Source organism: Fomitopsis serialis (assembly GCF_022376445.1).
Source record: "Fomitopsis serialis strain Sig1Antser10 chromosome Unknown B0H18scaffold_13, whole genome shotgun sequence".
NCBI classification, from domain to species: Eukaryota; Fungi; Basidiomycota; class Agaricomycetes; order Polyporales; family Fomitopsidaceae; genus Fomitopsis; species Fomitopsis serialis.
In genome coordinates this window covers 163,245-182,121 of record NW_025954973.1, presented here as the reverse complement: position 1 = coordinate 182,121, position 18,877 = coordinate 163,245, and the positions used below count along the sequence as shown (strand labels likewise).

The 18,877-nt window shown below is 54.5% G+C and overlaps 9 protein-coding genes across 9 annotated transcripts; 4 read left to right on the top strand and 5 right to left on the bottom strand.

Annotated features, from left to right (window-relative positions):
* Positions 1-195: 195 nt before the first annotated feature.
* On the top strand, positions 196-1,517 carry B0H18DRAFT_1116264 (NUDIX hydrolase domain-like protein; the record flags this gene model as incomplete). Its single annotated transcript, XM_048033400.1, has 5 exons — positions 196-1,001; positions 1,062-1,094; positions 1,151-1,238; positions 1,295-1,361; positions 1,408-1,517. 5 exons carry the CDS (start codon positions 196-198, stop codon positions 1,515-1,517), a joined length of 1,104 nt encoding a protein of 367 aa, XP_047896690.1.
* A 257-nt stretch (positions 1,518-1,774) lies between these two features.
* B0H18DRAFT_872165 (Dihydropteroate synthase) lies at positions 1,775-4,104 on the bottom strand (the record flags this gene model as incomplete). Its single annotated transcript, XM_048040204.1, has 4 exons — positions 1,775-2,993; positions 3,040-3,287; positions 3,346-3,855; positions 3,907-4,104. The coding sequence occupies 4 exons, from the start codon at positions 4,102-4,104 to the stop codon at positions 1,775-1,777; spliced, it is 2,175 nt and encodes a 724-aa protein (XP_047896689.1).
* A 613-nt stretch (positions 4,105-4,717) lies between these two features.
* B0H18DRAFT_872025 (TPR-like protein) lies at positions 4,718-5,915 on the top strand (the record flags this gene model as incomplete). The annotated part of the gene is made up of 6 exons (XM_048040197.1): positions 4,718-4,847; positions 4,905-4,969; positions 5,043-5,186; positions 5,236-5,381; positions 5,436-5,664; positions 5,715-5,915. 6 exons carry the CDS (start codon positions 4,718-4,720, stop codon positions 5,913-5,915), a joined length of 915 nt encoding a protein of 304 aa, XP_047896688.1.
* A 63-nt stretch (positions 5,916-5,978) lies between these two features.
* B0H18DRAFT_84663 (uncharacterized protein) lies at positions 5,979-8,132 on the top strand. The gene is made up of 4 exons (XM_048039564.1): positions 5,979-6,276; positions 6,342-7,152; positions 7,202-7,613; positions 7,666-8,132. The coding sequence occupies exons 1-4, from the start codon at positions 6,226-6,228 to the stop codon at positions 7,703-7,705; spliced, it is 1,314 nt and encodes a 437-aa protein (XP_047896687.1). The 5' UTR covers positions 5,979-6,225; the 3' UTR covers positions 7,706-8,132.
* A 285-nt stretch (positions 8,133-8,417) lies between these two features.
* On the top strand, positions 8,418-8,643 carry B0H18DRAFT_872168 (ribosomal protein S30; the record flags this gene model as incomplete). Its single annotated transcript, XM_048040205.1, has 2 exons — positions 8,418-8,545; positions 8,598-8,643. Coding segments are annotated over 2 exons (174 nt in total), but the record flags the coding sequence as incomplete, so codon positions are not given.
* Positions 8,644-9,204: 561 nt separating this feature from the next.
* On the bottom strand, positions 9,205-11,506 carry B0H18DRAFT_84444 (uncharacterized protein). Its single transcript, XM_048039536.1, has 17 exons — positions 11,274-11,506; positions 11,111-11,189; positions 11,040-11,053; positions 10,940-10,976; positions 10,820-10,881; positions 10,764-10,773; positions 10,694-10,711; positions 10,620-10,645; positions 10,545-10,570; positions 10,368-10,494; positions 10,295-10,309; positions 9,986-10,051; positions 9,869-9,928; positions 9,781-9,808; positions 9,654-9,720; positions 9,570-9,594; positions 9,205-9,511 (listed from the first exon to the last, which is right to left on the bottom strand). Exons 1-17 carry the CDS (start codon positions 11,342-11,344, stop codon positions 9,367-9,369), a joined length of 876 nt encoding a protein of 291 aa, XP_047896685.1. The 5' UTR covers positions 11,345-11,506; the 3' UTR covers positions 9,205-9,366.
* B0H18DRAFT_989417 (uncharacterized protein) lies at positions 11,390-13,758 on the bottom strand. The gene is made up of 6 exons (XM_048044952.1): positions 13,630-13,758; positions 13,493-13,574; positions 13,106-13,441; positions 11,730-12,987; positions 11,603-11,680; positions 11,390-11,546 (listed from the first exon to the last, which is right to left on the bottom strand). Exons 2-4 carry the CDS (start codon positions 13,515-13,517, stop codon positions 11,774-11,776), a joined length of 1,575 nt encoding a protein of 524 aa, XP_047896684.1. The 5' UTR covers positions 13,518-13,574; positions 13,630-13,758; the 3' UTR covers positions 11,390-11,546; positions 11,603-11,680; positions 11,730-11,773.
* Positions 13,759-14,005: 247 nt separating this feature from the next.
* On the bottom strand, positions 14,006-15,787 carry B0H18DRAFT_872154 (L-lactate dehydrogenase; the record flags this gene model as incomplete). The annotated part of the gene is made up of 9 exons (XM_048040202.1): positions 14,006-14,134; positions 14,190-14,350; positions 14,410-14,593; positions 14,651-14,797; positions 14,848-14,979; positions 15,038-15,211; positions 15,270-15,391; positions 15,447-15,635; positions 15,697-15,787. 9 exons carry the CDS (start codon positions 15,785-15,787, stop codon positions 14,006-14,008), a joined length of 1,329 nt encoding a protein of 442 aa, XP_047896683.1.
* A 762-nt stretch (positions 15,788-16,549) lies between these two features.
* On the bottom strand, positions 16,550-18,432 carry B0H18DRAFT_84375 (uncharacterized protein). The gene is made up of 2 exons (XM_048039526.1): positions 17,068-18,432; positions 16,550-16,980 (listed from the first exon to the last, which is right to left on the bottom strand). The coding sequence occupies exons 1-2, from the start codon at positions 18,190-18,192 to the stop codon at positions 16,843-16,845; spliced, it is 1,263 nt and encodes a 420-aa protein (XP_047896682.1). The 5' UTR covers positions 18,193-18,432; the 3' UTR covers positions 16,550-16,842.
* Positions 18,433-18,877: the final 445 nt, after the last annotated feature.

Here is an 18,877-nt window from a genome sequence, read left to right as displayed (position 1 = left end):
CTTCCAAGTGATCACGCAAAGCACCTGCGACGCGAACAAGAGCCCATTCCGGCGACAAGCAGTCAGAGGAGAAGAGACGGAATCGGCTCGTGCCGTGGTTAGCCTGGTCTGGTCAGATTAGATAACTGGCTTAGTCAGATCTAGACGCTCTTCTACTAGTATGATATAATCCTGCCAATTGCCATCATTCGCGCAATGGCCGGGCCTACCCCCAGCTCCCCGCAGAGCTTTGCACGAATTCTCCAGACATGCGATAACTTCCGATTGAACCTCACAGATCCTGCGGCAGAGCATCTAGTGACTTGGCGCCTGATCTCGGACCCAGAGTCTCCTGCAATCGGTCTTCTTCGACCACCCATTGTTCAGCAGTTGCTACACGAAATAGAGGGAACCAAGGATGGCTCTGCATGGGAGGTTCAAGATCACGACGGCAAGCAGGTCATCAGCTTTGCGTCTCACGTTAACACATCCGCCGCTCGGTCGCGTGTGATGAAGGAACTGTGCGAGCGCTGGCGAGACGAGGGTCTCTGGTCAGACGTGGTTGGCCCTAAGAAATGGCGCGGGGAGATGTATCCCATCTATCGAAATCCATTTGGCCCACACGATGCACCAAGTGAAGCCGAGGAATTCGCGACGGCCGCAACGGTCGGCTCGACGAGCGCGGTGCAGGACTCGGAAGATAGACGGAACTACGCGTTCATGATGGAACGTGCAGCGTGTGCGCTATTCGGCGTGGTCACCTACGGAGTCCATATGACAGTGTACGAGGAGGATCCAGACGAACTCGGTTTGCCGAAGTCATGCAGGATGTGGATTCCAACTCGTTCCAAGAGCAAGCAGACTTGGCCGAGATGGCTGGACAACTCGGTCGCGGGAGGCATTCCATCCGGCCTGGGCGCATTTGAGAGTCTGGTCAAGGAGTCAATGGAAGAGGCCAGCATCGAGGAAGCCATCGTGCGGAGGCATGCACGTACAGTTGGCAGCGTGAGCTATTTTTTCAAGTGAGCATTATCTGCTCGAACAGATGCAATTCGAACACTGATGATACACACCACCTGCAGAACCCCTCTCGGATGGCTGCAACCAGAAGTCGAGTGCGTCCAGTGGTCTCCTGAGCGAGGGATCTTGCTCATATGTCATGCATTTCTAGATATGTCTACGACCTGCGAATCCCGCCAGGTGTAGATCCTACGCCATTCCGTCCCAAGCCTCTCGATGGCGAGGTAGAAGCATTTGAGGTCAGCTTTTCGCTCTCGTTCGGTCAGTACTGGATCTGATCCTCCACGTCTTCTAGTTACTTCCCCTAGAAGACGTGATCACGCGTATGCGTTCGGGTCTATTCAAGCCTAACACAGCCCTTGGTATGTCCTCCGCTCGTACATGAGACTGTGTACTGAGGAAACGCAGTGATTCTGGATTTCATGATCCGACATGGTTATATGACGGTGGAGAACGAGCCAGACTATCAGGAGATCGTGACGAGATTACATGGTCGTTTCGAGTATGACCAGTGGTAGAGCGCATCTTCTTTCATCTCCGTACGCTGCTCCTTCTTTAGGTGGCAACACAATTTGACTCACGTCGATGTCACTAAATACCTAAACATCGATCGTGTTCTCCCCGGTGATAAGCTCTGTTCGAGCCCGTCGTGGCTGCTGGGAGACGCGACGAGCCCTCGGCAGTACTTATCAGTGACCGCTGTACTGTTCTACACCTGGTCAGTAGTGCCAGTATCTGAATGTATGGATTAGCATTTCCCTGAAGATACTACAGTCTACAGATCCCATATCGCCGAGCTGATTCTCAGAACGTCACCTAATTCCAGGACATCATGCACCCGCACGATTTCTGCTCTCTGCTGAACCGCACAACTGACCGCAGCAGCCGTTGCCCAGCTCCTCTCACTCGCCTTCGTCTCCCGTCCCTCATAACTGCCCCCCTCGTCCGGTCGGGCGAGAATTGTCCCAAGGAACGACTTGCGGGACGCCCCGATAAGCTGCGGATATTCCGCAAGCGGGTTCCTCCCCGGCCGACGCCACGTCTCGGCTGTGAGCTGGCTCGCGTCCCTCAGCAACTCCAGATTACCCTCGACGGTCTTGCTGAAACCGATGCCTGGGTCGACGATGACGTTCCACCTTCGGATCCCGCCAGGGCCCTTCACGGCTGCCTCGGCCCTCTCGCCCAGTTCTACCCTGACGCCTTCGAGCACAGCCCCGTGCCCGTGCGCGTCCGCGGCGTACGCATACTGCGAGTAGTCCTTGTTCGCGGACGCTTCCCCGCGTGAATGCATGAGCACCACCGGGACGGCGAGCTCGCGTGCGGCGCGGCGCATCTCGAGGAAGTGCTCCGCGGAAGCCTCCGTGAGTGGGAAGCTTGGACCGACGAACGCGTAGACATCGTTAATGCAGTTGGCACCAGCACGTACAGCGGCTTCTGCCACGTCAGATCGGAAGGTGTCCACACTGATCAGGACATGTGCCGTCTTCGAGCGTAAAGCGTCTTCAGTGCCCTCCCTCTGTGAGATAGATCGTATGGCCTCGATGACAGGCACGACACGCGACGTCTCCTCTTCCGGCGAGACGTACGCAGCCCTCGGGCGGGTAGAATAACCACCGACGTCGACGATCGCAGCACCGCCAGCCACCGCCGATGTCGCATACGCCAGTGCAGCAGGAATATTATTGTGTTTTGAGCCGTCCGAGAACGAGTCTGGCGTCGCATTGAGCGTCCCCATGATGTACGTCGTGCGCCGGTGGCTGGCCTTGCTCCGCGTCACCGGGTATGTCCAATACGCAGCGGTGGGTGGGACAGGTGGGGCGTCCTCCAATGACGGGGAGGAAGGCCGCGAGGGCGGGTCCGTAGGCAATCCATATCGCGGGAAGGGCATGACTTTGTACATGGGCGCAGCGTCCGAGCTTGAGCGCATCAAAAGCTCAGAGAAGAGGGCGCCAATTGGCTTGCGCAGCGTTGGGTGAACATAATCTGGGATCATGCTGTCGATAGTCAGAAATGATATCAAGTACGGTACTGACAACTCACTCATTCAGCGGCCGGAGAACGAATTCTCTCTCTGCTATGCGCGGATGGGGCACGACGAGCTGGCCTGCCAAGTTGTCCAGCGTTTCCCGCTCTGAGACTGGTCGTGAGTCAAAGACATCTGAATCGTACGTGAGGATATCAAGGTCGATAGCTCGCGGGCCGTTTCTGAAGGAAGTGACTCGCCCAACGGTGGTCTCGATCTCCTTGACAAAGTCAAGCAGCTCCAAAGGGCTCATGTCCGTCTCGACCTGACGTCGCAGGGGATCCACATCAGCGTATGCCTTACTCGGTTGGTGATGAACTTACTATGCATGCGCAGTTGATAAACAGTGGCTGATCCGCCACATACATCGGTGCAGTCTCGTACATGAAACTCGTGTCGACCACCATTGCTTGAGGCGTCCCCGCACCTCGAGGAGGTGACTCCAGAAGTCGGAGCGCCAGTTCGATGTTGGCAAAACGATCGCCGAGATTCGCGCCTAGAGCTATCGCAGCGCGATGAGAATACTTGACAGGCTTGTCTCTCTCCCCGACCGAAGCGAGAAGAGACGCAAACGAAGTCCCCTCGCTGCGCGCTGATACCGACAGCGAACCGTTTGCGATATTCGATGAGTCTGCAGGACGGAGCTCGTGCTGGTAATCCTCCAGTGTTCGTGAGATCTCCACTTCTGCCGCCTCAGCAGTCGGACGCAGTGCCTTTGGCTTCGCGACGCGCACATTTACACGCGCAGTTTTATCTGTGCATTGCGAAAGTGCGGTGTGTGCTACGGATGAGGCGAGAGCTTCAATCGTCAGATACGAACTATTGGATACGTCCTGCGGGAAATCGTCAGCAAGTGGATACATCGGTGTTCCTGCACGACATACCTCCTGAATTGCGAATGTCAAGTCCCCGAGATCCACGGGCTGGTTCAGGCGAGGCAACGCATCGAGAGTGATATTGAATACGACTGGCTGCCGGACATCTCGCTCCTCAGGATTCACACCGACAATCGTCTGGCACTCCAGGTTTTCGATGAAGACGCGCTGTAGGGAAGTGTTCGGAGGGTCCCTCGTAGAGCACATTTCGATGCCAGCCTTCGTAACAGGCGAAAGAACCGTGCGGGCTCTCACAGACAGCTCTTGTACCTCGGGATGGTGATCAAAGCAGGACGCACACACACGTTCCGCCAGAGCTTCGAGCGATGGGACACGAAAGGCGTCGTGCGCTTGAATGATAGTTTCCGAGATGGACGCATAGTTGACGGAGCGAGACAAGTCGTCCGCTGCAGCCGTGGACCGTGTGTCGTGCGCGATGGAGAGGGTGAGTAGAACGTGCTGTGAACCCGTCTCGTTCCCCTGCTTCGCTATCGGGACATTGAGTTTCAGGTCTCTAATGCGTATAATGTCATGACGGGCTGTTGAAGCCTCATTACTGTGTTGAACAGCTACATTTCCGGTTTTCGAGGAAAGTTGTCTGCCCCGGTACGGCGGTTAGTGACGGTGTAAATACTCAGCCCTGACTTGACTACTCACCTTATATCCACAATCATACTATGTACATACGGAATGGGCCGACACAGACGAGACCAAGGCCTCGATCGACACCCGACGTGGTGAGCAAAAGCAGAATGCCATCGAGGAAAGTGGCAAAGCGCGGACATGTGATGGCGCCTGCAGCGGTCGCAGCGACTTCACCATGGACCTCACGAACTCCCTCCAGAAGCTCGCAAGTTACAGGCAAAGACGGTCAGAGAGCTCGAAGGAGATTCTCGCGAATGGCTTGGTACTCCTGAAGAGCAGAGCGTACACCAGGCAAGGGGATGGAGGTGAGTCGTGAGTGCCGTGATGGTCGACGCGCATGGCCCGACACGCTCGCACAACAGGATGGGACAACCTTGAGAAGCTTTTCCTCGCTGCATTGGACCAAGGAGACATTGAAGTCGCAGATGTGAGCTGCATGTTGTGACCTAGCTAGCGATATGCATAGCTAACGTGGACAATGTCGTGCCCAACGTCGGTAGCAATGTCTCCAACACATCCTAGACGCGTTTCCTGGCTCCCCTCGCGCCGACGTACTACAAGGCCTCAGAATGGAAGCGACGGAACCACCCGAAGTTGCACTGAAGTTCTATGACGAGTTGTTGGAAGCAGATGAGACGAACGCTGTGAGTATTCAGTCGCGTATGTGGCCACTTATATGCTGACGCTGTGTAGGCGGTCTGGCGTCGGAAAGCAGTGGTGCTTCGGAACATGGGCAAGATCGACCGAGCTGTGGAAGAACTCTCATCGATGCTTGACACGTTCTACACCGATGTCGGTGGCTGGTTGGAGCTCGCCGATATATATTGCTCATGTAACCAGTGAGTTCCTCGAAATCTCACTCGTCGCATGTTCGCTTGACGACGACGACGCAGATACACATATGCGCTACAGGCCCTATCTCACGTTCTCATCCTTGCCCCGCAAAGTCCATTTTACTTCCTGCAATTCGCCGAAACCGCATACCTTGCTGCCGACATCACGTTGTCACTAAAGACGTTCCTCGTCGCTGTGGACATGACCGACGACGACGACGGGCCCGTACCTCCACAAGATTCAATACCTACCGGACTGACACTCCGCGCGTGGTACGGAGTGAAGCTGGTACGTCGTCGTGTTCTCAGTTGTTACCATAGACTGAGCGAAGACATCAGTGTACGCACCGTTTGATGTCAGAACCACGGTTGTCGTCATCTTCGGCATCAAACACATCCGCTCCATCCACAGAGAAGCTGTCCAGTCTGGACGAACTCGCGACTGAACGGCTGCGGACAGCTTATCTCAACATTAAGGGCGAGTCACCGCCCAAGGTCGACAAAGAGCTGATCAGTGTCCTGGCTACTATTATACAGTGAGATGGCACCCCCTGCTCGCCATCTCTCTACACGTAGCTGTGTGTTGTGCAGAATGATGATCTCGTCTCCTTTTTGGGCTATCAATTGCAAGAATGGTGTGCGCATCCGGACTTGTCGCCCCAAAGAGCTACGCAGTCACCGTGTCTTGTCACTGGCCCTGGACCATCCCTAGGGACATGTTCGTTACAAAATCTGGAGGGCCGGAGCTGCTAGGTAATGAATTGCCAAGGCTGTAATGATGGACATTTCTTGACAGGCACAGACACATTTCAATCTTGCCTGCAAAGCGCCGTTACCCCTGGAGCTATCGATGAGGTCTGAGGTGGCCCGCATCTCTGCCAACCCCACCTCAGTACACATAGTGAGTGCTGGGCCCCAGTGCGTGATCACTCCGACGTTGCTAAATTGACGGATTTTTAATTGCAGAGCAGCATGCTACCTGAATTGCCCACCGAGACTTGGGAGCGGGCAATTGACTATCTCTGGAATGAGCCAGCTGATCTCAGGAATTGCGCATTGGTCTGCAAGGCATGGTATGCCAGGAGCAAATACCATCTCGTCGCCACAACCACTCTCGGACTTCGGCAAACCACACATCGTTTCGCAAAACTACTCGATACACATCCGCAACTACGAGCCAGAGTCAAGGTGGTCGTAGTCCTCGGAACGGTGAGCACCGGAGAGACACGCCGACCGATCCCCCACTTTGGGACTTTCGCGTCGATGCTGGCGGGAAAGCTACCGTCGTTGGGCCACCTTGGCATTGGCAACGCAGCATGGCAGTCCGGAACTATGCACCGCCATGTATTTGTTCATTTATCGACCTTCGTTAATGTTGCCGGACTTCATCTGGTCCACGTCACCTTTCCGTCCAAGATCATCTTCGGCCGGCTCGTCTGCGCACTCCCCAACCTCAGAGAGCTTAGCTGTCAGACGTTGATCTTCCGGTCGAAGGATTTTCATCCGTCAGCTCTGAGCACTACCCCTCCACGACTCGCAACCCTTCATTTGGACGGTCCGTCTGATGATGTCGTGGACTTGCTTGTCCGACATTTACGTATCGCCGGTGGCTTACAGGAACTCAGGGCGGGTTGGGTGGACAACCGGAAGGAGGCGACGGAGGACTACGGTTTGAGCGACGCAATCGCGACAACGCTGCAGCATACGGGGTCGGAACTCAAACGTGCGTACATTCGGCTGCGGCTGCCACCAGCAATAACTCCCGGGCAGGGGATAGGTATGATCACTTCGATCTTGATGGATCAAGTCTGAGGTTCGTCTGCTAGGAGAACATCGACAGACTCTGACGCTCGGTCAATGCGCCGGACTGGAGCAGTTCGCGATCTCATTCTGCCTACAGAAAGTACTGGCTGCACCGTCTCGAACGCCTCAACGGCTTTACTCGCTCTTACAAAGCATCAACTCCTCAAAACTTTGGGTTGTAGGCATCAGACTAGACACCCGACTCATCGACTCCATCGGGGAGTCTGAGATCCTAACCCTGGCGGAAGAGTTCTTGGAGCAACAGCGATGTGTGCTGATAGACGAGGTACTCTCCTCCGACTCGCGCTTTGCAAGCGTGAGGTATGTGTGGGTACAGTTGATGTGTGCTTCGGGAAGCACCTCCCCGGACCATGATAGTTGGCAAGCAACCATACAAACGAGGCTTCCGAAACTTCATGCACGTCGCGTGCTAAGGTGAGTCCAGCGTAGTCCATTGCACTATACGCGAAATTGATATTTTCCACAGTACATCGGTGCGCGTTTGGTTGCAGGACGACTCGTTCTAAGGATAACGCTTGAAGCCTTTGTGTACACGTACTGCAGAGGGACAAATCGGGTGATGCTGTGGCCACTTGTCGAATTGCGACGTGGAGAGGTGCTACATAATGTAAGCATGAAGACCCCTTCCCCTCTTTTATGGACGAATATGCAGCTTGAGCTTGGAACGTAACGCCTACCGTACATGACCGGTTTATTGGTCGGCCTACTAGGCTACTACTAGAGCAATATCCTCGCAGCAGCTTGCACTGGTAGGTTAGCGAGCCAAGTCGAAGACGGTCACAGTGATTTTAGAGGCGAGGGACCAAATGCACATTGTGCAGGACGGGTCAATGGCATAACTATCGGCTACTAAGTTAGTGCGAGCTATGTATCACAAATATTCCATTCCGTCGACGTCGTACACCAGGGGCCCAGGGGCCCAGGAAACAGCGATGAACATATATAATGCTGCCTTGAGCTTGAATACTAGGATGGAGGCAGGGTTACAGGCCCACACGAGCCTGAGCATCCTGGGCGCCAGTGAGCTCGGTGGCTGCCGCTCAAACGGCTTGTGTACGTAAGCCGTGAGAACCTTAGATCGCTGACTGTACAGGAGCACCGGTCGCTCTCCTCGCTCTCATCCACAGCGACTAGCCCTGTAACCCCGCCTCAAGAAAACATGGGAAAAGGTCGGTTTTTGTGCCCATCGGCGAGCAGAGAGGTGCCGACGCAACAATTTTTCTGCTAGTTCACGGATCCCTCGCCCGTGCCGGCAAAGTCAAGTCGCAGACCCCCAAGGTCGAAAAGCAGGAGAAGAAGAAAACTCCCAAGGGCCGTGCTAAGAAGCGGATGATCTACAACCGTCGGTACGTAGTCATAGACTTCTCAAAGGAAACCAATCGCTCACGCTAGGTGCAGCTTCGTGAATGTCACCACTCTCCCCGGTGGCAAGCGGAGAATGTGAGTGCCAGTTCTTTATTTTCTCTCCTGGCCTCGGTGGCCTGGTCTCGTCTTCGAAGATGATACAACCAAACCATAGCATAGTTCACACTGAATACCTATGTTGATAACCACGCATCTTGTCTTTCGCTCCTATCTGACTTTTCCTCATTTTTACTGCTCTTCGCCGTGCAGACGCTAACCGAATATCTTCTCACAGGAACCCCAACCCCGAGAAGTAAACCTTCTCCCCGCCACACTCTCGACGCTTGGCGTCGTCCTCAGGGAGCCTCGCTTCCCTTGCTTTCCGCTGCGGACGTTGGTCCGGGATCGTTGCAGGCATGGGGGTCCGCATCGCAGTTGTATCACCCGCATTCCCCCCATTCCTGTATGTTACTCTCACGCATGCATATGCCCACAACATGACTATGATATAAGGGCACGTCACTGGCTCACTCAATGAGACGTGAACCGCGTAACTCAACGTGCGTACATGTATGTTATTGATCACTCTTGTCAATGCGTGAGCTAGAGAACCGCTAAGGCATCGTCAAATGTACTGAGCAGAACTGGGATCTCAAGCAGAGGAAACTAGTTCTTATGACGGGTCGTGCTATGTACCGACCAGAGGCACTGCTTCGTATTTACATACATGTGAGCAAGGCGATTCGATACAGATGCATGGTGACCACCATTGCGAAGGCGAAGGCGAGTGCGAGTTCTCTGGAGGAACAGTGAGATGCCGTGTTCAACGTTCAGCGGTCGGAACTCGGTCGGAACCACTGCTCGAACCGTCGCTGCGACCGACAGGCTCGGTAGCGCACTCCTTAGGCATGATCTCTACGCAACAGTTGTCGACCAACGTCTTACGCATGTGCTTGCGTACATTGAGCCTGCATAGAAATGGGGTCGACGTGAGACTGATAGTTCCTTTATGAGTTTGACACTCACACTGCCAACGTTGAGTTGACATATACTGCAGATCCAGGGCTGTCAGTGGCGGGTAGGGATACAAATGACTACATTGGCGTTTACCAGAAAACTCCAGGTAGTATATGACCCCAGCGGTATTCGTCGTCTTAGACTGAAGGTCATACACGAACTGTCCAGTTATTGTTAACTCGAGGGCGTCATCATGAAGACCCCGTAGGAGGGGACATACAAAGGCAAAGACTATTAATTGGACCATACTGTGATGGATCGTTACCATCCAGAGGTTATGCTGAAAATACCATCGGACGCTAACGCACCATAAGGCCATACCACGTTCGGCGTTATATTTGATCAGCCGATTGACCAAACTCGCTGTTCTGCAATGGTATTCTGGCTCATCATGTGGTCAAACTCATGATGACAGGTCTACTCACGGGCTGTGAAGGCGAGACTTTGCTGCGCGCACAGAACGGACGTGATAAAGACATCTGTTACGATTACTATGCATGGCGAAACCAGGGATGCCGAGGTCTGATGGTCGACAGACTCTTAGGATCAAGGTAGACGTAGAATAGTTGGATGACTTGCCGTATAATTCTTCGTCCCGCTCACGTACCTGTAGAGATCTAGGACACTGATATCTGCCAAATGGAATCCGACTCACATGTCAAACACACCTACTGTCAATGCGGCACGGGAGTTCAACGTTAGCCGGACAACAATTTAATGCGGAAAGTAGCTACCCGCGGATCCGGTGACTTCAGCGGACTAGACATTAGAGTGATTCAAATCAGTGGCATGACTTGAACGACCCACAAAGCGTTAAGGTCATCAGTATGATCTGTATGAAAGTGAGCGCGGACGCCCTCCCTCTGTAATGTGGACGTTTGAACACGGACTGTAACGCGTACAAACAATTTGCGATATTTATGATGGCAAAGAACTAGCTCGTGTCAGGAATGATTGTGTGATGCGGCTTTGAACATTGCTTACTTTGATTTATCTTGTGAACATAAAAACTACCTGCATGGTCAGCGTACACAGATAGTTGTATTCCTGTACAATCACCACTGAATTGAGAATATAAGCAACCACTACACGTCGTGAATACACAGGTAAGACATCGTGGCAAGGGAACGTACCCCGATGGCATTCTGTACCTGAAATGGGATTTGAACTGCCGCCCACCATGTAGGAATGCACAGGACTCACACCATATGCTCTACGCCTGATCAGTATCACACGCGCGATTAGAATAGGCGTCATACATGGGTAGCTTTGTCGCGCCCTTTAGCTTCGCATGGTTGGAAATTGTCTCACTGTAAATGGCCTTGTATGTATTAATGACGTCGGTGGGACGTAGATGCGATGCCCTGTTATTGACGTACTTGCAAAGATACAGCCTGTTTAGCCGTTGCCAATAGCCTACCACAATAGTCATCAGCTCGCGGCCGCCGAGGGACTCGTAAGTTTGGGGGGACAGCTCACATCCACCACGCCACCTGTCAACCGAACTGATTAAACATAGAGATCTCTTGAACTTGAGTTCAAATACGCACCAAGCTCTTCAGTCGCATTGAGTCCCCGCGGTACACAGAAAAGTAGTAAAAGGTCTGGGAGAAAGACACTCCATACAGACTGTGGTTCGACCGGAAGGTGTCCATGTCGTTGCAAGGTATCTTCAATGAGGGCCAAGGGACCCGAAGAGTCACGGATACGTACAACTGTGCCAAGGTAATTCCGACAAGGCCACAACCGAAAGTCGTCCCTAGCCTGACGTTAAGGTCGACCATACTGCGAATCGATGCAGCGGCAAGGCAGGGACCAGCAAGTTATAAGCATGGATAGGCGTGGAATGAGTGAACCTCAGTGGAACCTATCAACAGCGCTGCCTCGGAGGCGATGTATATCGAGCAGTAACGCGCCGGCCACATATCACGGACTCTGCGTTTCAAACCTAGGTTCACAGATCTCACTGAGGGGCTTTAAGTTTCACTGCACCAAACGCATCAGTCATTTGCATTGACATAGCACTCGGCTCGAAAACTCACCTTGCCAGGACCCTTATACACTGCCTTCGGAACCTCATTATGGGTCACCTCGAGCCCGACCCTACCATATATCACCCTCTTTGTATGTTGAGCTCAGAACCGTGGCCGGTGAACAGAATAGTCGCACCAGAAAGGTCATCATCCAAGGTCGTTTAGATACGGAACTGCTCTCTACACGCCACGACCTTCCACAATTGCCTTAACGATGGGTGCGGTCGCCTTCCTGGTCGCATCTGTATTCTTCTGCTTCCATGCTTTCACGCGCCATCCCTCGGCGAATGCACCTCCCGATCTATCCCACACCGCAGGCTCCATTCCAATCTTTTCCCACTTCCGCTTCTTCAGTCTCAGATCTTCGCTGCCCTCCAGGCCATGGAAGAGCCTGCGCGCGAGTTCCCCGCCATGCTCCCCGGGCGCGTCGTCCCTCGCGCGCACGATCCACAGTTGTTCTCTGCGGTGCTTGCCCTTCCCGCTCTTCCCCGCCTTCTTCTCGTCCCGGAACGACGTGAGCACGCCGAGGGCGCTCAGCCCGCGTTCGTCCATCCAGCCCCTTGTGTCCCGGACGAACTGCGCCTCGTCCCGCGGCACGAACGCAGCGAGCCCGAGCGGGACGGACGCGAGCCCAATGAGCAGTTCTCGGCTGGGCGCGAACGCAGGCGTGAGCGCGTACTCCTTGTAGTCCCGCCGGAGGAGGTCGCGCACCCCGAGATGTGCGACGGAGTTCTTCTTCGTCTGCAGAGTGGCGTTTAGCTGCTGGATCACCGGGGACTCATGCAGGGGCGGTATCGCGTCCGAGGAACTTTCGGGCGCTAGTGAAAGACCGGCCGGGTCTGTGGGGGCGAGCGTGCATCTCGAGGCGAGGAACGCGGCTGCCCTCTGATCGACCTCCACCGCCTTGCCACCGGGAGTCATTCCGCCCGTGTCGATGATAATTGCAGATAGAAGCAGCATTGCGAGCTCCCGGGGAATGTGCTCTGGGCACTTGTCTTGGAGAAACGATGCTACGAGCGCCGCGCAGCTGCCTATGCCCTGTGTGACAATCCGCGGGTTTGCCTCGGTGTGCAGGCCCTCATCGGCGTGGTGATCGATAATCGCAACGACGCGTGCGTCCGAGTTGTCGACAGAGAATTGGGCACTTAACCGGTTGTGGTCGACTAGCGCGAATGTCGTGGAAGGAAAGGGCAAGGACGTGGACTCGGAGGGCGACGCATCGTCCATGCAAAGCAGGTCGTCAAAGCTGAGGCCGGCAAGCGCGAGTGCGTGCGCGTTCTCAGCGCGCAGATGCAGATCCCCGCGCGGGGTTTGCACGAGAGCGACGGATGGTGACTGCTGCTCCTGGGAGAGGTACCATGCGTAGGCGATGGCACTTGCGAGCGAGTCCAAGTCTACGCCCACGTTGCAGATAGCCAGATGACGAGTAGGGTTAATGTAAGGGAGCGCAGGAGGGCAATGTCATCGGATATCAGTGTGAGTACGTCAGAGGGGAGACAACAGGCTACGTACCACCCGCCTCGTTCCCCATCACGACAGTCCATTCCTTCCCTCTCCCATTGTGGACAGCCTCTAGATACTCTGTTTTCGTGCGACGGAGGAACACGCGCAGCGTATCCGAAGGGCTCGCCTCCTGGGGTGCCTTCACATCCGGCGTTGAGCCTGAGACCATGGTAGTATAGTGTCTTGAGATCGTGTGCGTGCGTCGTAAAAAAGCAGGGCCCAGCAGTGTCGTGTATGGATTCTGGGCGTTGTAAACAGGCCCTTGTGGTAAGAGCAAGCAAGAGACCTTCGCAAGTTGAGGGCAGCGGATGCGGGATGCCGAAGACAAAGAGCTTAAGAGTCGTCCTGATGTCGAACATGAGAGCATACAAGCGTCTGCAGCTCAGCAGGACTTACCGTCTAGGGAGTAAACCGACGTCATATCTATGCTCCAAGCATGATTACAGTCCAAAGGAAAGCAGTCCTTCCAGCTTCAGCGCTTCAGCTTCGATGGTTAATTCAACTTGAATGTGCAAGTTCAAGTACTCACTCACTGTGGACGCGGTCACTGGTGAGCGGGTGCGCCTCGAATGACTATGGATTCCCATTGCGAAGATTTAAACAGAGAGTGTATCACAAGCAGCATTGACAAAGCTTTGCAGGTGGAAGGTCGAAACTCATCGTCAGCTCGGAGCAATGGACAGCGTAGTCCTTACTAGCACGTGAAACTCATCACCTCCAGTCGTTGACTGTTCTCCCTTGATTTTTGAATATTTGGACCGCTTGTGCATACTAGGAGGCATATTGCAGCAGTCCCTTGGACGCTAAACGTAAAGAACGTGACAGAACAGCGCATCAGAATGAAGATACAGTATTCTATACAGTTACACAGTACTCTACAGTAAGAAGGTCTCGCCCACCGCTGTGGGCTCACAACTTCGCATGCTCACCGGGACCGGGTGGCACACCACTCGAATTGTACTTCAGCGCCTTCCTGTTGTTATACACGTCCTTCGTGATACTTTGGTAGCCCCCAACCGTCATCAGAATATCCAAGTCCTATGAGGATGTGAGTTGGACGTCTTTACGAGGACACAAGGACGAAGAAACGCACCGCGAGCAGGCTCTTCATGACATGCCGACACCCATACTCGCCCTCGTGGGCCATGCCCCAGACATACAGCCGTCCGACCTCGACGACGTGCGCGCCGAGTGCGATTGCCTTGAATACATCTGCGCCCGTCCTCACGCCGGAGTCAAAGATGATGGTCATCTCTGGACGCACACAGCATTGTCAGTTCATGCCACCGTTGGTAGTCAAATGTGATACGTACTATCACCGACTGCTTCAGCGATCTCGGGCAACACCTCCAGGCTGCCAACAGCGCCGTCGACCTGGCGGCCCGCGTGGTTCGTCACGACGATGCCCTCACATCCGACCTCATACGCCTTCAGTGCATCTTCGGCGTTCTGGATACCCTTTATGACGAACGGACGACCGTTGGAGATACGCTTCCACTGTGGGTGTGTTCGCTCAACATTGTTTCAGTCTCAGGGCGTTCCCGGGAAGCATACCTCGCCGATGAGCCAGCGGATCTTCTCCCATGTGTGGGGTTTCCCGTGCCACACACTGTGGTCAATCCACTTGCCCGAGTCCTTCTTCAGATCCTCCCCATGCTTCTTCATGAACACCGGGTCTGACGTTCCGATCTCATTACCGGCCTAGACGGACCCTCAACGTGATATTCTCGATCTCTCAGAGGAATGCTCACCGTGCTGGGGTAGTAGAACGTGTAGTTCGCAATATTGATGTCTGTCGGCCTCCACGCGAGCTGCCAGGTATCTGTAGTCAGCATGAGCGCGTCGTAACCGGACTTCCAAGCGCGGTTGATGAGTGACAGCGTCTTGCGAGGATACGCAGACAGTCAGCATGCGTCCCGCATCCCGAGTTACATAACTCACGATCTCGTCATCATGTCCCATGTAGAGCTGGAAGAATCGCGGACTGTTTGCGTTTCCACCATTAGGGCCACTGTAAGAATGTACGCTGTTGCTCTCGTTCTTGATAGACGCCCCGAGATCGTTGGCCTTTGCCACGTCCTCGATAGATTGCGAGCCCGCCGTAGACAGACAATACTACGTGCAAGACAAGTTCGGTTAACGAACGTCAAGAAAATTTCGTAAAGATACATACGGGGATCCCAAGTTCGCCCGCGATCTTTGCCGGGACGAGCTCGCCAAGAGGATGGTAGAGTTTATTGATACCAATTGGTGCAAACATGATCGGGGCAGGTATCTTGTGACCAAAGATAGTTGCTGATTGCGACCGTCACCCTCGAGTAACCGACACAGCACGAACGAAACCACTCACTTGTCAGGTCGCGGACGGTCGTGTCGACCAGCGTGCGTGGAATGATGCGCCATCTATAGAACGCCTCCCTGTTCGCGCGGTCTGTCCACCCGATGCCGGCGTTCGAGTTGGCATAGAAATATCCCCTGTCGTTGAGCTTCTTCTTGACAGACTCCTGCAACTCCTCTGGGTGCACAGAGAACGTCGGAACTAGATGCAAAGTATGTGTGAGACTAGACGCGAGGGTTGAGGTTCACGGATGTAGACTCACGCTCTCCTGTCTCTCCACCCCGTTTGAAGACCTCACGCTGGTAAAGCGAGTAGTGTGGCGAAGGTCCTTTCGGCTTGTTTTCTGGGTCCATGGCGTATGACAGCGACCTGGTTCTGTGTGCAAGTCAATCGACAGGTAAGGGGAGAGTAGCGCTCGTATAGAGAGCCATGGCAGCGTATATATATCTGCCATGCCTGCGCCGTGCTGAGCTTGGAAGAGGTGTAGTACATGACATCACTCTGAGCGGCTTAGATGCGCTTCGCCGACGGGGCGTCGCCAACTCCAGTCACTTGTCACCAATGGGCGTGTTCGGACGTAGTCGCGGAACAGCGACGGAACAAGAGCGGAAAATAGACACCAACTGTTCTGCAAAGAGTCATCATCCTACGGAGGAGGCACCACCGTGGCTGAGAGGACGCGTGATGTCATAAACAACACGCACCCGTGAGCGTGACGCGCCTGTGTTGTAAGCGCCTGGAAATTAGACATTGTCTGTTCCAAGCTGCCTTGCGTGCGCTCCGGAATGAGACGGCACACGGTCGTCTACGTGAGACGACGTTGAGCAACTTGTGCTTGACACTGTAGCGATGCAGACTGTCATGCTCTTCCAGACAAAGGTGGGCTGAGCACGGACAATACGAGCACTCACAACTCGCTGTCCCCGAATCCTCGTCACTGAGAGACGGGGCGTACAAGCTTCCTGCCCAGATGAGCTCCGAGAAAGAAACATCGTCGGTATTTTGCGTCGCTGATAATCATCAAGATAGCAACAAAACCTACCTCCAATCACCTGTGCACAGCAGCAAAAATTAGCAGATTGCAGCCGGCGGAGTCCTTCGCGCGCGAGATGGGACAATGACGGTCTAAGAGAAGAAGAGGAGGGACTACAACTCGCCCTTATATACCCGTACGGCGGCGCCGTGCGACTTGCGTCATAAGTGGCGACGGTAGGCACAGTAGAATGACAGGCAGTCAACTAGGAGTTGCCGATCTCGCCGTGCGCTGTCGTCGCCGTAACGTTGCAGTATGTTGCATGTCGCTGAGAAAGGGCTGACATGCTGGAAATCGTCCTATTGTGAGTACTTGAGTTGCAATATAATGATAAGCGGGGAAGCCTGGAGAAATGGGCGAGCGACATGATCTTCGTTAAATCGTATTTGCCAGGGCCTGCCATCTCGAATACAGGACGTATGCACGTTTTCGGAACTTGAACTCGCCACTCCGGTGCACTTTATGTGGGGGTAGGGTATATATACGATGGACGACCATCATGATGTTCGAGAACTGCGCGAAGATAGTCAGCAACCACACGTCACGAGTGGGTCACTCAAAGGAGTGAACAGCGACTCTGAATTCGGAACGACAACTCACAGTCAAACGATGGGCGGTCATGCCTTTGTAATTCTCAATAATAGTCAGCAGCTTGTCAATCCCCAGTACCTCCTGATGAAACGATCGAGAGCAGTTTGGGGCGGACGAAACGGCATCACTCACCTCATCCGTTAACCCTCTCTCCAGGAACGCAGCCTGCAGCCTGCGCATCCAGCCCACCACCATGATGGCGCCCGGGTCGCGGACGTCCCTATTCAGGTACATATCCAAGGTCGGCGCGTAGTCCACGTCGACCGTGGCCGTGCTCGGGAGCGACAGGTACTTCAGAACGACCGCGAGCGGCCGGTGCGAGTCGTCCTTGAGCTTCAAAGATCGTATTTCCCGCAGCGGCACGACACCTCGCGTGCGCGAGTCGACAGCATTCCCTCCGTAATTGCGGGCAATCTTCATCCCGCAGTTCAGACAGAATAGGGCCTGTAAACGGGGCATCGAGGACAGCAGCCGGAGGAACTCGTCGAGGGTCGGCTGCTGCTGCCACAGGAGGCCGTACATCTGGACGACGGTCACGTTTGACATCAGAGGGGGGTCCCACGCCGGCTCGGTCTCGTGCAGCGTGAGCGACTGCAGCTGCGGGAAGAGGCCAAGGTTGATCGGGGGCAGCGCGAAGACGCCGACGTCGTTCGCGTCGACGCGCAGCGAGGTGAGTGCGGGCATCGGGCAGCCGAGAAGGGAGGATACGTGGTACCAGGACGCCTCGGTACACACGGCGGGCCATAGACGAAGGTCGAGCTTGACGACCCGCGCGGCGTGCGGGATGAGCAGCTGCGCCTTCGACGCCCAGCGGCCGTCGCGCGAGCCATTCGCGTACACGCTGATGAGCGCGTTATGGGAGCAGCGCAGATGGAGTGCGAGAAGTCGCACATCGTCATCCAAGCGGATCGTTGTCCAGAATGTCGCTGTATTTTGCGCGACATCGCGCCAATGACTGCAGACAGCGGTGAGCCTGAGAAGGTTCTTCACATCACGATCGCCATGTCGTTGATGAGCAGGGAGAAGGGTGCCCTGGAATATCGTGGAGAGTAGTTCGTGCGGAAGTTGGTGTAGAGGAATTGTCATGTTGTGCGCTCTTGCCTCTTCATATCGGGCTGACGAACTTCGCGACATACAACGATGCCAATTGAACCCCGTGAAGTCTCTTTCCACGCAGCCGTGTATGGAGAATCGGAATAGAGAAAGCAGAAGACAGCTAATGTCCAAACGTATGGCAGGTCGTCTGGTCGAGGTAGGGCACAAGTTCGGCCGCTCGGCGGCTAGATCATCATGATCGACAAATTTTGTACTTATGTTCTTCGTTCCCCGAAGTGGTACTTATGTATGTATCGCTTCATCATCACAATGACTGCCCGAACTCGGTCAAATGTTAGTACTCTCAAGGCGGTATGTCATAGTATGGCAACACTACTTACCCGTCTACTAGTAAATGCGCTCGGAATCCGACGACTCGGCAGTGGAGCGGTTTGCGGCCGGTACCGGGTCTATCCCAACTTGGGTCCAAGTCCGTCGCAATGAGCTGAAGCGGCTTCTGGCCGGAAGACCTCCTTCAGGGCTGAGCGCTGAACGTTGAACGTTTGAACAACGGACGTGAGTGAGTTTCTGTCCAGAGCAAATAGTACACACAACGCATAGTATCCAAGCGTTGCACTGCCCTTCCGAGTACGCGCTCGATTTTGGCTCGCGCGACGATGGGCGCCACCAGCTGTCCTATTGACTTCCTGATTCCTAGTTCAGACTTAGGTAAGCTCTGCAATGCAGCCTTGTGGGGGCGTACGAGGTTGGATCTAGCCTCGAC

Coding starts and splice junctions, on each gene's coding strand:
- B0H18DRAFT_84375 (XM_048039526.1), bottom strand. CDS start 18,192: ATGTCGCGAAGTTCGTCAGCCCGATATGAAGAGGCAAGAGCGCACAAC. Junction 16,981..17,067: donor TGACCGCCCATCGTTTGACT/GTGAGTTGTCGT, acceptor ATCTTCGCGCAG/TTCTCGAACATCATGATGGT.
- B0H18DRAFT_84444 (XM_048039536.1), bottom strand. CDS start 11,344: ATGGTCGACCTTAACGTCAGGCTAGGGACGACTTTCGGTTGTGGCCTT. Junction 10,882..10,939: donor AACAGGCTGTATCTTTGCAA/GTACGTCAATAA, acceptor AATACATACAAG/GCCATTTACAGTGAGACAAT. Junction 9,929..9,985: donor AAGTCTCGCCTTCACAGCCC/GTGAGTAGACCT, acceptor ATACCATTGCAG/AACAGCGAGTTTGGTCAATC.
- B0H18DRAFT_84663 (XM_048039564.1), top strand. CDS start 6,226: ATGAGGTCTGAGGTGGCCCGCATCTCTGCCAACCCCACCTCAGTACAC. Junction 7,153..7,201: donor AACTCCCGGGCAGGGGATAG/GTATGATCACTT, acceptor TTCGTCTGCTAG/GAGAACATCGACAGACTCTG. Junction 7,614..7,665: donor CATGCACGTCGCGTGCTAAG/GTGAGTCCAGCG, acceptor TATTTTCCACAG/TACATCGGTGCGCGTTTGGT.
- B0H18DRAFT_989417 (XM_048044952.1), bottom strand. CDS start 13,517: ATGACGTCGGTTTACTCCCTAGACG. Junction 13,442..13,492: donor GTCGGTTTACTCCCTAGACG/GTAAGTCCTGCT, acceptor GTTCGACATCAG/GACGACTCTTAAGCTCTTTG. Junction 12,988..13,105: donor GATGGGGAACGAGGCGGGTG/GTACGTAGCCTG, acceptor ACGTGGGCGTAG/ACTTGGACTCGCTCGCAAGT.